At 35.8% G+C, this 18,295-nt stretch overlaps 1 protein-coding gene across 1 annotated transcript; it reads right to left on the bottom strand.

Annotated features, from left to right (window-relative positions):
• Positions 1–3,361: 3,361 nt before the first annotated feature.
• Positions 3,362–5,282, bottom strand: LOC133668999 (isoleucine N-monooxygenase 2-like). The gene is made up of 2 exons (XM_062089017.1): positions 4,311–5,282; positions 3,362–4,038 (listed from the first exon to the last, which is right to left on the bottom strand). Exons 1-2 carry the CDS (start codon positions 5,265–5,267, stop codon positions 3,409–3,411), a joined length of 1,587 nt encoding a protein of 528 aa, XP_061945001.1. The 5' UTR covers positions 5,268–5,282; the 3' UTR covers positions 3,362–3,408.
• Positions 5,283–18,295: the final 13,013 nt, after the last annotated feature.

Here is an 18,295-nt window from a genome sequence, read left to right as displayed (position 1 = left end):
TTGTTTTTTTGCTATTTTTGGTTTTTTTTCTAAAAAATTATCAAAAGATGGGTCAAAAATTGGGTAGCAACAGATGCCCCCTCTTTACAATGCTTACGAAGCAAAACTCCTCAGTTTTATTTGTCTAATATAAACTAAGAAAAAATTGTGTTTTCTAACTGATGATCTGTTTAATGTTTAAGAAAAATCATTCTCTATAAGAAGATCCTTATTTTATCAAGTTAAAAATCTAACTGTTCTAATCCCAACATCAAAAATAAAATAAATTATCTTTTTATTTAATATTAGGAATATGTCTTCCATATAAGTTCATAATCTCATATATTAAAAAAAACAAAAAATCTTTTTTATTTGATATTTTTGAAATGTAGAACAAAATCCTTTGAAATTTTATAAACTTGTAAAATCTATGCAATATTTAAAAAAAAACATGTCAAAGTATTTTAGATTGTTTTTAAAAAGTACTTAAATAATTTTAGGATTTTTAGCCATATGCAAGAAAAAAAATATTTTATTTTATTTTTATTGTTTTAGGTTTTGTTTGGCAAAAATCCATTTTTCTTTATAATAAAATTTCCAAAAATAAGCCTAAGAGGTGTTTTCCAAACACACCTTTAAGCCTAAAAACCCTTTAATAAAAATTATGGCAAACCAAACAGGGTATTAAACCCTTTGACTTGATTCGACCAAGTTGACCTGACTAGGTTGACTTGAAATTTTTGGTTCGATCATAAACTAAATGAAAAAAATCTGGTTTGACTCGAAAACAACCCAAAAACAAAATTAAAGCAAAAAAAATAGATTGAACACCTAAAAAAACTAAAAAAACTAAAAAATTCTTGAACAAAAAGGATGAAACACACAAAAAAGTTAAAGAACACCAAGAACTTCAATAACACTAAACATGAACCCAACAACATGGGTTCTAAAATAGACTAGATTTGGTTTAAACAAAGGTATATACATATTAGAAATTATGCAAGGATAAATAATCTAGAATCTATTCACATCAATTATCACTAAAACATCTTGATTTTTATCAAAATAGGCTTCAGTTTAAAACCAAAATTTTAGGATTAAAACCTATAAAAACATGTTATTGATGCAAATAAACATTACATTATCTACTAATCATGCATGAAGAAGGTGTCTGTGTAAAGAAATGGACCAAACATGGTCTATATCTAGAGGCTAAGACAGTGTTCTTTCTAAGAACACGAAAAACATGCTCAGAAAACCCAAAAAATCTCCAGCTAAGATAGCTTTTGCCAAACCCAGTAATGGGCAATTTTGGCTTTTAAAACATCTCCTTTTGTTCCAATAAGTCATAATATCATACAAAAGCATGTTTGATAAAAAAATAATAATAAAAAAGCATCAAAATCAAACATGGGGTACCAAATCAAAAAAAATTGTCAACTTAAAAACAACCTATATATTCATGCAACATGGATTCAAAATTGTTTTTCTGAACTTATTTTGTGCATGAACATGGCTAACAAATCCAGGGTAAATATCCTTGCTTTAACATGCATAAGTTTAAACAAAAACTAAAACAACATTATATATAAAAAACAAACTTATACAACAACTTTAATGCATCAAAAACATAAAAAAAACTACAACATAACTTAATTAAATAAAAATCATAGCAGCAAAGAGGTGAATGCAACATCATTTGTTAAACATTCAAAACCTCTTTTCTATACTTGTCAACATAACTATAAAACAAAAAACAAATAAAAAACACCTTAAGCATGCCACAAGGACGTGCTTGGATTAAATAATATACCTAGAAAAACTACTCTCTCTCTTTTCTTTCATTTGGAAAGTTTTGCCTTTCCCAAACTTACTATGCTTAAGAAACTTGAGAAAACTTTGTGTTAGCCTCTCAAACTTTCACACTTAGCTTCTTCATCAATAAATTTTTTCTTCGTTCCTTTTTTTTCTAGCCCTATTTTCTTGATCTTCAGGGAGGTATTTGTAGGGTTTTGAGAGGTCTTAAATTCATTTCTGACCTCTTGATCTTGAGGAATGTATTGTAAACCCTTGATAAGAACCTATTGAGGAGCTACGTGAAAACCAAATCATTTTTTGCATGATGGTTACACTGTCAAGACTAACTGAGTTGCCCACTTTTGAGACCTTGTCGGAGCAATTCTGAAGTTATCATCGCTTGAGACTACCTGAATTTGATAAAGAGAGTGTACACCTTTCATTTGGATCCAACCTTGCTTAATTTAGAGGTTTGTAACTTTACATTCATGTGTTTAAAGTTGCCAATTCGATCAGCTGAAACTATTGAAACAAAGATGCAAGCTGATGAATGACATGCACTTGCTTTCTTTTCATTAAGTCTGAACGACATGTCATTTAGGGTTCTTTATTCAGGATTTGAAAATTTTCGATTAAGTCCCTGCTCTTTTAATTGCTTTTAATTATAAAAGTAATTGCTTCTAGATTTTTAATTTCATGCAATTTCACCATTACCAAACTCAATTATCAGCTCTAAAGTTGATCGCTATTTTCATTTTAGTCCTTGGTTTTAAATTTATGCATTTCTATCCTCAATTGACCAATAAACTTTTAATTTTTTTAATTTGACCTATGATTTGGTCAATTCCAGCCTTTTCATTCAATGCTTTTTTTTTTAGTTTGGTACTTAGTTTTGAATTTCTTCAATCAAGTCTTTAATTGCCCATTAAACTTCAATATTTATGCAATTAAATTTCTAATTGAACCAAATTAACTCTTAAAAATTACAATTCGACCCCTAGACTTTAATTTCTTATAATAAAAGTCTAAATTGAATTTAAACATTAATTTTCTTGTAATTAAGTCCTCAATAAATTTAATTAATCCTAGAAAAATTCCAATTGAATCCTTAAACATCAAATTTAAATTTTCCTCCTTAAATTTAATCTTCCTTTGCCAATAGGGCCTTCATTAGTTGAAAATACATTATCATATTTTTTAATTTTATGTATTTTAATCTTCCTCAACCAGTATTTGGCAATTTCCTGGGTATTCATTCTGGTATATTTTTCTTACTGAAATATTTTTGTGATTTTCTTTCTATATTTTTTTTATTTTTTGTATTTTCTCTTCGCTTTCTTCTTCTTTTTTCTGATTTTTTTGGTTTATATATATGGGCCCTAAAATGAGCAACAATATTCAACACTCTTAAATTATATTCTTATTTTTACTAGGGGTTATAAGCTCAAACCATCACAATCCATTAAAAATTTTAGTTAACTAGTTAAATAACAATTCTAAACACAAATCCTTTATGTTTCTTTTCTCAACAATATAAAAGTCGCCACAGTTTATTACATTAACTGCGTGCTAATGTTCTGGCACAACGTCTATTGATAATATTTTGCAGCATACGCAGACCTTGTACTCCCTTCAGTATCCGGGATACACTTGTGGAGGCAAGCGTGGTTTTGCAAGTGCACACAGTGGTTTTCCAAGAGCCATGCTGTCTTCTGCAATGGTAAGGTCGATGCTGGATTGACGAGGTGGTAAACTCCAAGTAAACGCTTGAAGAAGTCTAGCAAATAGCATGGTAGTCATTGAAGTCCCAAGTGCCACACCTTTGCACCCACGTTTTCCAGTGGAAAACGAAATGAATCGCAGATTATTCTCAGTCAGCACCACCTTCTCCATTTCAATGAGGTGGCGCTCAGGCTTGAACTTGAGCGGCTCATCCCATACTTTAGGGTTTCTGCCCAGTCCTAGACGGCTAAGCAGAACATAGGAACCTTTCGGGATGAAGTAGTTGGCAACTGTTGTATCGGCGGCCGACATATGAGGAAGGTTCAATGGTGCAACAGGGTGAAGCCTGAATGCTTCTCTAGCACATGCCTTCACGTAATTGAGATGCGCAAAGTCTGATTCTTGGACAAGTCTCTCCTTTCCGACCACTCTATCCAGTTCTTCAGTAGCCTTTTCAAGTATCTCAGGTTGGTTTAGCATCTCTGCGAATGCCCATTCACAAGCATTTGATGGATTGTCCACTGCTGCAACTATTATTTCCTGCAAGTGTCATCATGTTTGAAAATCATTACTATGATATACAGCAGTGAAACTTGATTATTAAATTTTTTTTTTTTAAGGAAAGAGATGCAAACTTGAGACTCTCAAAGGAAAGGACACGGTGCCAGTTAAGCTATAACTAGCTCATCACTGGTATAATTAATTAAGTCTTTTTTTCTCTAAGCAATTGTGTGCCTGGCTAGTTACTTAAAATTAAAGTCATAAATATGTGTTTCCATGTGGAATTCAAAATGTAAACATATAAATCTTACTGTAATTTGAGCTTTTATCTCATCTTTTGACAACAGGGGATTGCCATTAGGATCTTTTAGGGTAATTAAAATATCAAGCAAGTCCTCCGTATCCTTCTTTGCACCATCCTTCCATTGTTGAACCCTCTCATGGATTATGGGATCATGGTATTTATTGATGATCCTATGATTCTCCATCATCACCTTCTCATTCCCATCTAAGTCAAGCCCTATCAAAGATGGAAAAAAATCCGAGATGCAAAATGCATATATATGATTAAGGCAACTGAAAAGTGCAGCCATATACTCCTCTTCCTCAAAACCAGGTCCCCCATCTTTCATTCCCTCCCCAAAAAACCTCTTGTTGAACAGCATCTTCCTAGTCACATTTGCACAATAGTGCCGGGCAGCAGTTCTCAAATTCACAATGCCACCTTGATGCACAGACTTGTTGCACTGGTTATACACGTAATGAACAAGGTGATCAGCTTCTTCAACTCTTTTGCTATAAAGCCACTGATGTTTTTTTGGAGAAAGTACATGAGTCATAAGAACTTTCTTCATTTTATTCCATTGGTCTCCAGAGGGAGAGAGAACTGTTGCTAAGTAACCTCTCGAGATGAGATCTGAGGCCATGGTATGAGGTCTAGATGCAAAGGTATTATCTTGTGCTTTTAAGAATTCACAAGCAATATCAGGACAAATGACAGGAATCACATGAACATTTCCTAAACGGATACAAGCTATTTCAGTGTTCATTTCTTTCATGAGATTGTGTATCCATCGATACACTGGCTTGTTTCGGAGCATGGTAGGGAGGCATCCAACAATAGGCCATGGTTTTGGACCGGGTGGCAATGGGTGTTTCTTGACATTCTTATGGGATTGGATGAAGTAAAACAGTATGATTGCTAAGACAAGAAGTGAAGGTGGGAAGCTTAATAGGGTTGTGAAGGAAGTTGCAGCAAGATATTCCATGATCAAACAACTCGATCTACTAATGTTCTTGACATGCATGGTGTTCCTTGTGTGGCTTTATATATATAACAAAAGATTTTCAAAAGGGAGAGTCGTGATAAACACCAGATTGCCCCCACACACTATAAACTGATCAACTATGTCATCTACATGTCATTATCTATTGCTTCTATTGATGTTACATTTATACAATGAGGAGGTTTAATCTCCCTCGTTTTGAAAATTCTCCTAGGATCATCCAATACACAACTCAAGATAAATATGGTAAAATTAATAAAACATATAAAAATTTATATGGTTTATTTAAATTTAGTTACTTCTTCACACAAGTATTAAAAGATTTTATTAAGTAATATGAGAATTATAATCATATTTTTTTATTAATAATTTTTTTTTTTGAAAATCTAAGTAAAATTCACATGTACTCTCTCACAAATATCCGATAATTTTATGAATTCCTATCAAATCGTATCAGAGTTATACAAACACTTCTTTCAAGTGAAGAATTGTATGACATGGTATTGGAGTATGGTAACATTATGTTTGATTTTCATTCTGATAAGTAAAAATTTCTTGGTTTTGATTTGACCCATAATTGGATAAAGCTTAGTATTTTATGAGAGTTTTCTTATTGGAAGACCAATCTCCTCCATCATAACCTTGATGTTGTGCAAATAGAAAAGAACGTGTTTGAGAACATTTTCAACACGGTTATGGACGTGAAGGGAAAGACAAAGGACAATATCAATGCTAGAATGGATATAACTTTTTTTTTTATCACCGTAAAAATATAGAGTTGGTTTATGTTGGTTCATAGGTCACAAAGCCCAAAGCCAACTCCACCTTAGACAAGAATGCACAATTACTTATTTGCCAATGACTTTAAAGTATGTGTTTTCCTGATGGACATGCCTCGAACATATCAAGGTTGGTGAATTTGGAGGATTACAGATTGCATGGAATGAAGAGTCATAACTGCCACGTGTTTATGCAAACACTCATTCCATTAGCCTACCGGGATGTATTACCAAACAGGATATGAGATGCACTCACATAGATTAGTTACTTCTTTAGAGATATATGCTCCAACAGTTTGCAGACATAACACATAGAGATGATTGAAATGTATTATAGAATGTATAACATATATATCTCTGAATAGAAAATTAAGGTAGGATTATTCTAATGTTGTAATCCCTATGGTTACTGCCGTGTTCTGCCACATATATATAAATAAGAAAGGTTGGCTAAGGCTAACCCAAGTCATTCTGTTATTCTCAACTTAGTATCAGAGCCCTAAATAAACTAAAACACCTCCTCTCTTTTTTGCAATGGATTCCTCCCAGCCGACAGCTATCTCTCCCTCTACAGCACCGGTAGTGCCATCTTCCTCCCCTGCTGCAACACCACCTTCTTCCTCAGCTTCTGTTTTGCAGTGGCCACAGCCCACAGATGTTGGCCATGCTCTCTTCAACCTCAATAATGCTCCTCTGCTGCAACCCTCTTCTACTAAAGTCTTTGTCGCCTCTGCTGCTGCAATTGTGACCCTCTCCCACACTCACCAAGTTTTCTCTTTAAAATTGACAAACACCAATTATCTTTATTGGCAAATACAGATGAAGTTGTATCTTCTAGGCCAAGGCGTTTTCGGCTTTGTTGATGGTTCAAACTCCTGCCCCTCTCCACATGTTCTTGTTGTCGATGGTGTCTCTCTTCAGGTATCTCAACTCTTTCTTTGTTTGAAACAACATGACCAACTCATTCTAAGTGGCCTGCTCTCTTCGCTATCCATGGAAGTTCTTCATCTTGTTGTTGATTGTCAAACCCCATACTCTATCTGGCACACACTTGACAAGCTCTAGCTTCCACTTCTAATTCCTGTATTATGCAACTTCATGGCTCTCTTCAAGACCTTCAACAAGGTGATGAATCGGTAACTCAATTTATGCAAAATGCTAAGGCCTTATTTGATGAGCTAGCCGCTGTTGGCCGACCTATTTCGCTAGAGGATTTCAACTTATATGTGTTTCGTGGCCTTCACGGAGAATTTAAAGACTTAGTAACAAGTCTTGTTACAAGGGCAGAACCTCTTCCATATGTAGATTTGCTTAGTCATCTGCTAACACATGAATTTATTCACAAATCATCCCATTTGTCCATGGGGTCTGCTGTAATTCCTACACCTCTTTTGCCCACGCCGAACATACCTCCTTCAACACTTATCTCTCAATGTCAGTATACTGCACTATCTTAATTTTCAATGTCAAAGTTGTCCATTAGGAAAAACATTGCGTCTATCTTTAGGACCTACTGGTCACAAAACTTCTACTCCGCTTGAATTAATTTTTAGTGATGTATGAGGTCCTGCTCCTCTCTTTTCTTTGGATGGCTATCGTTATTTTGTTATCTTTATTGATATTCACACAAAATATATATGGTATTATCCACTTGTTTCCAAATTTGATGTTTGCTCTGTTTTTCACCAATTTCAAACTCTTATTAAGCGTCAATTTTCATTAAAATAAAATCTATTCAAACTGATTTGGGCAGTGAATATCGCAAACTCTCCACTTTCTTTCAGACCATTGGTATTCATCACCATCTGATCTGTCCTCACAGCATAATAGAAAGATGTCATAGATATTTTGTGGAAACCAGCCTTACTCTTCTAGGATAATGTAAAGTCCCATTCCAGTTTTGGAATTATGCTTTCGACACTTCGGTCTATCTCATAAATTGCATGCCTACTTTTGTTCTTGCAAATCGATCTCCGTTTGATTGTTTGTTTCACCGGTCTCCTGATTATCATTTTTTGCGTACTTTTAGATTTCTCTACTTTTTTTTTTGTGTCCCTATAATAATCATAAATTGGATTTTTATTCTTTTCCATGTGTGTTTTTTTGCTACAGTTCCTCATACCTTGATGTTTAGACATTGAATCTCATCGCATCTATATCTCTCGTCATGTTTGTTTTCATGAACATATGTTTCCGCTTGATAATTCTAAATAGATTGCAAAGGTTTCGGCTCCAAACCCCACACAACCTGCTGCAACCATCCTCTCAAATCTGACCCACTCCCCATTGTTCACTATCCATACTGCACCTCACCATCCCTCATCTGCCTCTACCCTGCCGCCACCCCCTACCAAAACACCACAACCTCCACTTTTCCCTTACCCATCACCACATGCATGTTTATCTAACCATTCTGTTGCAAGTACAGGTTGTCAATCAATATTCCCTACACTCCAGCAAGATGCCTCTACTTGTGATTGGACGCCCTCTGGTTCCTCCTCTATTTCCCCTTATTCTGCTAGTCACCAGGTTACTGCAGAATCTGCCTCAGCTACCAGCCCCGTTATTGCTACCAGCCCTTTGCTTGCAACAGCTTCTCCCACGACTTCTTTACCTGGTCTGAATCTGGTGGTTGATCTCTCCTCTTATCCGCTGCAGTAGGAGACCTTATTGACACCATGTTCTCCTACATCACCACCCTTGCTCAACCGCCACCTTATGGTCCTTCGGCCGCGGCAGCCAAAGACAATAGATTTGTGATACACCAAGAAGATCCTCCAGGGTCATGAAAACAAATCCCAAGTTTTTAGCTTAAGATTGTATTGTTCTTTTCTAATTTATTGTTTTGAATTTGTTTGCTTGGTCATAGGTGGTTAGTCACCTCCAGAATAATAGCTAAGTCATGGTTTTGACTAGTTGAAGTCTAGGAGTCAGTTTAGCTATTTAGTTGATGTAAAGAAACTCTATTTAAGGAGTTCATTTGGAATACCAGGGACGTGCAGAATTTTATTCAAACTTGTGGTTGTCTTTCACCCAAAGAAAGTCAAGTTACTGTGTGTTTTTCATTGTGATCTGATAGGGGCCTATCATTGGTATCAGAGCAACAATGACAACCAACAAAGAGCGTATTGAAATGTTAGAGCAGAGAGTGGGAGGTTTACAGGATGAGGTGCAGCGACTTGGACTTGGAATGAATGATCGTATGCAACGACTTGAGGAGTCTTTAAAAGCTTTATCTAATGTTGTTCTCTCCTCAAAGGCAATTCAGTCCTCGCCCTCGGTGAAATACCGACACACATCTCACTATCAACCTGATGAGACAGAAAGTTCGTGTCTAAACATACCCACTCTTCGAGCAAAAATCAAGTTTCCTTGATTTGCAGGGGATGATCCTATGGAGTGGTTCAATAGAGTAGCACATTATTTTGAATTTCAAAGAACTCCTAAATATCAAAAGGTGTGCTTGGCAGCTTTCCACATGGAAGGAGAAGCAAACAAGTGGTGGCAATGGATGAATCGAACATACAAGGAAGAAAATCAAATCGTGACTTGGTCTATGTTTGCAGACAAGTTGTGGACACGATTCGGTCCACTAAATGGAGAAGATTTTGACGAGGCTCTCTCACATATAAAACAAAGTGGTTCTCTTCGAGATTATCAAAGAGAATTTGAGAAATTGGGCAATCGGGTACATGGGTGGACTCAAAAGGCTCTCGTTGGAACTTTCATGGGTGGGTTAAAACCAGAGGTTGCCGATGGAATACGAATGTTCAAGCCGAAAACGTTAAAGGAGGCCATCAGTTTAGCTAGAACCAGAGATGAACAACTTACACGACAAAGGAGGTTTGTTCGCTCAATCCAACCAAATCACCCTCCAGCAACTGTCACTCCGATCAACCAAAGAGCAGTGATAGCTCCTAAACAATTGGGCTGGGAAGAGATGCAAAAACGAAGAGCTCAGGGGCTATGTTTCAGTTGCAACGAACGATTCACACCAGGCCATAAATGCCAAAAGCCTAGACTGCTTCTTATTGAAGGTCATGATGATGTGCAAAGTGAAGAGGAAGAGGCAGAAATAAAAGGTAGCAGAGAAGATGAACTTGAAGTTTCTATACATGCATTGACAGGATGGGCATCTCCACGAACAATGCGAGTAGCTGCCAGCATCAAGTCCCAACCAATGATGGTGTTAATCGATAGTGGATCTACACATAATTTTTTGAGCGACAAAGTGGCTAGAACATTGCGGCTTCCAGTGGTTCCTACGAAGTCTTTCACAGTTCATGTCGCCAATGGAGAGCGACTCTTGTGTCAAGGGAGATTTGAGAAGGTACCAATAGATTTACAAGGCATTGCATTCTCTCTTACTTTCTATTCCTTGCCATTAGCAGGTCTAGACATGGTACTGGGAATACAATGGTTGGAGATGCTGGGATCTGTAGTATGCAACTGGAAGCACCTAACAATGGAATTCAACTGGGAGAATCAAGCACAACGACTACAAGGGATACAAAGGCCCATTCAAGCTACTTCACTTGAGACCATTGCAAAGGAGCACCGACAGGGTCAAATGGTTTTTGCTATATATGTTCAAACTTTGGAAGAATTTCCTTGGGTTGACACTCAACCAGATATGCAGCAAATTTTAAGTGAGTTTGAGGATGTATTTCAAGAACCCACTCAGCTGCCTCCATTACGAGAAATCGACCATCATATACCTCTCAAGGAAGGCACCCAGCCCATCAATGTTCAACCATATCGGTATGCACATTTTCAAAAGGAAGAAATTGAGAAACAAGGCAGGCAATGCTGGATGTAGGAATCATCTGATGAAGCACCAGTCCTTTTTCATCCCCTGTCCTTTTGGTGAAAAAGAAAGATGATACTTGGAGGTTTTGTACAGATTACAGAGCATTAAACACAGCTACAATTAAAGATCGATTTCCTATTCCAACAGTGGACGACATGCTGGATGAGTTGTACGGTGCTACCTATTTTACTAAGCTGGATCTTCGTGCTGGTTATCATCAGGTACGAGTTCATGCTCCTGACATTCCGAAAACTGCATTTTGGACACATAATGGCCACTTTGAGTATCTTGTTATGCCTTTCGGCTTATGTAACGCTCCATCTACTTTCCAAGCCATAATGAACTCTATTTTTCGTCCCTACCTTAAAAAATTCATATTAGTTTTCTTTGATGATATATTAGTCTATAGTCCTATATGGGAATTGCATTTGACTCATGTGAAGAAAACATTAGAGATTTTGAAGAAGCACAACTTCTTCATCAAAGCAACCAAATGTGACTTTGGTAAGCTAGAATTGGAGTATTTGGGCCATATTGTGACAAATCAGGGTGTCAAGACAGATGGCAAGAAGATTGAGGCTATGGTAGCATGGCCACAACCCACTAATATTACTGAATTGCATGGCTTTTTAGGCTTGACAGGATATTACAGGAAATTTGTCCGGAATTATGGAGTACTCTCTTATCCTCTCACCAATTTGCTCAAAAAAGGGAATTTTAAATGGGATGCAGATGCTGCTGCTGCATTTACCATGCTCAAACAAGCTATGACAACCACCCCAATTCTTGCAATGCTAAATTTCAATGAGCCATTCACCATTGAGACTGATGCCTCTGGAGATGGAATTGGAGTTGTTCTGACTCAGCAAGGGAGACCAATTGCATACATGAGTAGAGCTTTGGGGGTTACTAAACGCACCTAGTCCATCTATGCCAAAGAGATGTTAGCAATTGTGGAGGCCATTCGGACTTGGAGGCCATACATCTTGGGTCGGAAGTTTTTCATTCTAACCGGCCATCGCAGTCTCAAATATTTTTTGGAGCAAAGAGTAACCACGTCTGAGCAACAAAAATAGGTCGCTAAGCTTCTTGGTTATGACTATGAGATCAAATATCGACCAGGGAAAGAAAATTCAGCAGCAGATGCCTTGTCTCACCGTCCCAGTAGTCCTCTACTCAACTCCATATTTATTTCACAAGTTTCTTTATGGGATGACATTTGCAAGGTAGCAGAAACTGATTTGTACATGCAAACAATATTCCAGCGAGCAGTAAATGATCCTACTAGCAACTATGTAGTAAAGAATGGGCTGTGTTTTTACAAGCAAAGGGTGGTGGTACCACTTGCATTACGGGATCAACTTCTCCACAAGTTTCATGGCAGTAAGGTGGCGGGACATTCTGGAGTTTTGCGAACTTTGAAGAGACTAGCTCAGCAGTTTTATTGGCCTTCTATGCACAAACATGTCCAAGATTATATTCAACACTGTATCACCTGCCAAAAAACCAAGTCTGAGACACTGGTACCAGCCGGATTGCTCCAACCACTCCCAATTCCTTGTCTCGTTTGGGATGACATTTCTTTAGATTTTATCGAAGGATTGCCATCTTCACATAGCAAAGATAGCATCATGGTGGTTGTGGATCAACTGAGTAAGTATGCCCATTTCATTGCTTTATCTCATCCTTACTCTGCAAAAAGTATTGCTGCCAAGTTTGTGGAAAATGTTATTAAACTTCATGGAATGCCAAAATCCATCATCAGTGATAGAGACCCCATTTTTGTAAGCAAATTTTGGCAGGAGTTTTTTACTATGTCAGGAACTAAGTTGAAGCTAAGTTCAGCTTATCATCCTCAGACGGATGGACAAACAGAGGTGGTGAATCGTTGTCTAGAACAGTATTTGCGATGTTTCGTCCATCAATGGCCCCGCAAATGGTATAGCTATCTGCCATGGGCTGAGTATTGGTATAACACCACCTATCATGGCTCAACTGGGATGACACCATTCCAAGCCTTATATGGTCGCCTCCCTCCATCAATTCCTCATTATACAGATGGGTTGTCTCGTGTTAATGAGGTTGATCAAAGTCTCCTTAATCGGGATGAAGTACTACAACAATTGAAAATGAATTTGGAGCTTGCTGCCACTAGAATGAAACATGTGGCTGATAGAATGCGACGAGACGTGGAGTTTCAAGTAGGAGATTTGGTGCTACTTAAACTACACCCCTACCGCCAACATTCAGTGTTCAAACGCTCGCATAAAAAACTTGCTAATCGTTTCTACGACCCATTTCCAGTTGAGCAGAGATTGGGCAAGGTAGCATATCGTCTCAGTTTACCACCTGAAGCCAAAATTCACCCAGTGTTTCATGTTTCTCTCCTGAAAAACTATGTGGGTACTTCTCTACCTGCGGTTGTTGAACTACCACCAATTTCAGACGAAGGACATATCCAAGTTGAACCTGAGCAGGTGGTTGATACGAGATGGATAAAACATGGTACCAAGTTTATTGAGGAAAGTTTGGTGCAGTGGAAGAGTTTGCCTGCAAAAGATGCTACCTAGGAGGATACGCAACTACTCAAACAACAATTTCCTGCATTGCACCTTGAGGACAAGGTTCCACTTGTGGGAGGGAGTATTGATACACCAAGAAGATCCTCCAGGGTCTTGAAAACAAATCCCAAGTTTTTAGCTTAAGATTGCATTGTTCTTTTCTAATTTATTGTTTTGAATTTGTTTGCTTGGTCATAAGTGGTTAGCCACCTCCAGAATAATAGCTAAGTCATGGTTTTGACTAGCTAAAGTCTAGGAGTCAGTTTAGCTATTTAGTTGATGTAAAGAAACTCTATTTAAGGAGTTCATTTGGAATACCAGGGACGTGCAGAATTTTATTCAAACTTGTGGTTGTCTTTCACCCAAAGAAAGTCAAGTTACTGTGTGTTTTTCATTGTGATCTGACAGGGACCTATCAATTTGATGGCCTTTGCTACAGCTTCCACCCGGGTATTGCTCTCTCCTTCCTCTGAACCTTTTGCCTTCTCTAATGCAGATAAATATGTTGCTTGGCATGATGTTATGTGTGATGAGATCAAGGCATTGCATGCTAATCACACATGATCTCTAGTACCTTTTCATCCTTTAATGAATATTGTTGGCAGTCAATGGGTGTATCGGATCAAACGTCGTGTTGATGGTAGCATTGAACATTATAAAGCTCGTCTAGTTGCTAGAGGCTTTACCCAGCAGGAAGGCATTGATTATTCTGAAACTTTCAGCCCAGTTATTAAGCAGGCCACCATCATATTAGTCTTTTGCATTGTGGTTTCACGTAATTGGAAGATTCATCAGCTCGATATTCATAATGCATTTCTCAATGGTGTTCTTACGGAAGAGGTCTACATGAAGCAACCTCTAGGTTTTGTTAACCCTACTCTTCCATCTCATGTGTGCAGATTGCACTAGTCATTGTATAGTTTAAACCAGGCACTAAAGGCATGGTACACTCGTCTGAGTGATTTTTTGCTCTCCATTGGTTTTTTTGCCTCCAAGGTTGACACCTCATTGTTTATCTTATCTGATGGTACTAATATCTTTTATCTCTTGGTATATGTTGATGATATTCTACTTATGGGTAGCAACTCTCCCATGCTTCATCGTCTAATACAGTTACTAAGCTCTGAGTTCAAGCTTCGTGACTTAGGTATTGTTCACTACTTTTTAGGTATTAAAGTTCAGTCTACGGGTATGGGTCTGATATTGCGCCAACACAAATATATTCTTGACATCCTCACTTGGGCTGGTATGACTTCTTGCAAACCCATTGATACTTCAGTCTCTCCTTCAAAAATTGCTATACAACCGAATCATCCATTCTCTGATCCCACATGATTTCGTCAAATTATGGGTGCTCTTCAGTATCTTACATTCACTTGCCTAGATATCTGCTTTGCTTTTAATAATGTTTGTCAGTTCATGCATGCTCTTACAGATTCCCATTGGGCTACTGTTAAACGCATTCTCCACTACTTTAAAGGTACGCCATCCTATGGTTTTCATATCACTCGAGGTACCTCTTTTGCTCTACATGGTTTTACAGATGCAGATTGGGCTGGTAGTATTGATGATCGCAAGTCTACGGGTGGCTATCTTGTTTTCTTTGGTCAAACACCGATTTCATGGAAATCTAGCAAGCAACGTACAGTTGCCCGCTCCTCCACTGAGGCTAAGTATAAAGCCTTAGCAGATGGTAATGTTGAGGTCATCTGACTTTAATATTTGTTAACAGATCTGCAGGTTCCCTCCATCTCTACTCCTACCATTTGGTGTGATAATTTTGGCGTGACCTATCTCTCAGCGAATCCTAGTTTCCATGTGCTTACTAAGCATGTTGAGGTCGATTATCACTTTGTCTGTGACCAGGTTGCAAAGAAAGAAATTTAAATTCCCTTTATCCATTCTCGGGATCAACTTGCTGATGTCTTCACCAAACCACTTTCCTTTTCGTCCTATACTGTTTTGAGATTAAAGCTTCGGGTCGATCCTCCATTCTCAGCTTGAGGGGGCGTATTATAGAATGTATAGCATGTATATCTCTGAATAGAAAATTAATGTAGGATTATTTCTATGTTGTAATCCTTACGGTTACTGTTGTGTTATGTCACACACACACACACACACACACACACATATATATATATATATATATATATATAGAAAAGATTGGCTAAGACTAACCCAAGTCATTCTGTTATTGATAAAAACTATCTCTTAATTAACTCAATTATCACAATGATAAACCCAAAAATTGATGGATTTCTAGGTACCCCCCCCCCCCCCCCCCCATATCTATAAGCTAACTTTTCTTAACAGGGTTCCACATTTTACATGCATTTGGATTGCGACTGCTTTTTTGCCCTTATAAGAATTTCAAACAGGGAAGCTAGCCGCCTACGTTCAAATTTTCATGAACCACTGCATATTGATAGTTTGCTTCTCTCTCTCTCTCATTTCAAAATTTCAATGATTGATTTTTTTTTTATGTTTTCAATTATTTCTAAATTTTCAAAACAGTGAGCATTTGAGTATCAGGGATACAAATGCGGAGGCAAGCGTGGTTTTGCAAGAGCCATGCTGTCTTCTGCAATAACAAGTAATGTTTTTTAAAATTTTTATTATTAAAAATTAAATTTTATAATTTATTTTGATTTATTTTTTATAAAGTTATTACAATCTGATAACTTGTATTATAAATTTGACATGTTAATCTAAATTGTTTCAAATCAATTAAATATATTGTTATTTAAATATTAAAAAAATATATCATCTAAAAATTTTATTTAGTAAAATATTATTTTTACATGTTGTATGAGTTATTTTTAAACCAGTTATGTTAATCAGATTATATAGAATAAATTCTCACACAATTTAATTTTTTTCTTTAAAAAAATATGTGCAATATTTAAATATTTTTTTAATATTAAAAACAAATTAACAGGTCACGTGACATTCATCATGCTAACTCCCTTTAGGCTACACACCAACAGTGGCAGATGACCGCCCCCTATTCCTAAAAATTGATGGTCGGTTTTGGTGGACCAACTGGTTTAAAAAGTCCAACATCATCTAATCATTTTATATCATGGTTTTTTTTTTAATTAAGAAACACATATATACTATTTATACTAAACAAAATAAATTTAAAAGCTATATGAATATATAAATTGTAAAGCAATTTTTAATTCTATTTAAATACTTAAATGAAACGCTAATATTTCTCTTAAAAGCAAAAGATAACTAAGAATAAAAATATTTACCCCTGTATTTTTTATTTTATCTTAGAGGTTTTTTTTCCATACCATGAACAAATATTCTTTATTTTTATAAATATATCATGTAAATAAATTCTATTTATATTAAATATATAAAAAAATCTCTTTGAAATACTATAAAAATATAAAATAATTAAAATAATAAATGATATTTAAATAAATCAACTAAAAATTTTAAAAATTAAGAGAGGGGGTATTCATTTAAATTTAAATAAAAAATTTATTAAACTGATAAAGAGTTGTTAATATTTTTTTAAAAGCTAAAATATAAAGGAAATCTTTCTCCTAAAAGTCAAATACATAGGAGCATGGAAATACTTAAATATTATTTTATTTTTAAAAATGTGTTTTTTCTTTATCTTAGATGAATGCTTTTTTTTTATAAATACATCATGCAATTATAATCTATTTATATCTAATATAAAAGAAAAAAACACAAGATAAAAAATATGAAACTTAAGCACAATATAGTGAGTAACAATTTTGTATTCTAATAGTTTTTACTTGAAAGAATTATATTAGAAAGTGATGTAAAATTATTTTTGAAATTTTATCTAATAATTTAAATTTTTTAGTTAAGCTAGTTATTGAACATGCTTATATAATTGTTTTTTGAATACTTCAAGAGTAACTACCAAAAGTTACTCCATGGGTTTATTTTGAGAAGATAGATAATTACAAAGATAAAAAAAGAAAATTACATTTGATCCTAACAAGATGGATAAAATATATTTTCATCTAAACTCAAAAATTATTTTTTAATTTTCTGTCATATCCCTATCATATAAAGTAATTATTCTTAATTTTTACATTATTATTTTTATAATATGATATATTATTAAGTGTCTTGGTTGTCATTATTTCTCTAGCCAGCTGAATTTTAAGAAATTTGACCTAAAATAAAACGCAAATGGAAGTTTAATTTGTTCATAGTACGTACGTACTATATATGTACACACACAAAGTGTTTCTTTAAATGATGTAAGCATTTCTTTTAAATTTTGCTATCTTATTTATAAAGTATATAATCAAAATCGAAGTCTTCTCCTTTTTTTTTTTGGATAAAATGAAAATCTATTTTTATGATTTTTTTTCTTCTTTTTTGTGTTTCCGTGTTTAACTATGATTTGTTTGATCAATTTTTCACCAGCTTTGACGTTTAAAATGCACGCATTCTGATGCACAGTCATGTGATTAATGGATGAGATGATATCTAGGTTTTGTGCACAACAGAACTCCAAGTCATTAATTTGAAATACGAGCTGAAGTTCCACAGCCACAAATTAATCAGACAGCGGTGGCGGACGGTGATAATGATATTTGTCCTGGAAAACGTTGTTCCTCGTGTATCTTGCTGGTCCTCATGTATCTACATATGCAAGCCAAAATTCACCCAGTGTTTCATGTTTCTCTCCTGAAAAACTATGTGGGTACTTCTCTACCTGCGGTTGTTGACCTACCACCAATTCCAGACGAAGGACAGATCCAAGTTGAACCTGAGCAGGTGGTTGATACGAGATGGATAAAACGTGGTACCAAGTTTATTGAGGAAAGTTTGGTGCAGTGGAAGAGTTTGCCTGCAAAA

This window comes from Populus nigra, chromosome 12 (assembly GCF_951802175.1).
Source record: "Populus nigra chromosome 12, ddPopNigr1.1, whole genome shotgun sequence".
NCBI classification, from domain to species: Eukaryota; Viridiplantae; Streptophyta; class Magnoliopsida; order Malpighiales; family Salicaceae; genus Populus; species Populus nigra.
This window is presented reverse-complemented; position numbering and strand designations above follow the sequence as displayed.

Coding starts and splice junctions, on each gene's coding strand:
- LOC133668999 (XM_062089017.1), bottom strand. CDS start 5,267: ATGGAATATCTTGCTGCAACTTCCTTCACAACCCTATTAAGCTTCCCA. Junction 4,039..4,310: donor AGATAAAAGCTCAAATTACA/GTAAGATTTATA, acceptor TGACACTTGCAG/GAAATAATAGTTGCAGCAGT.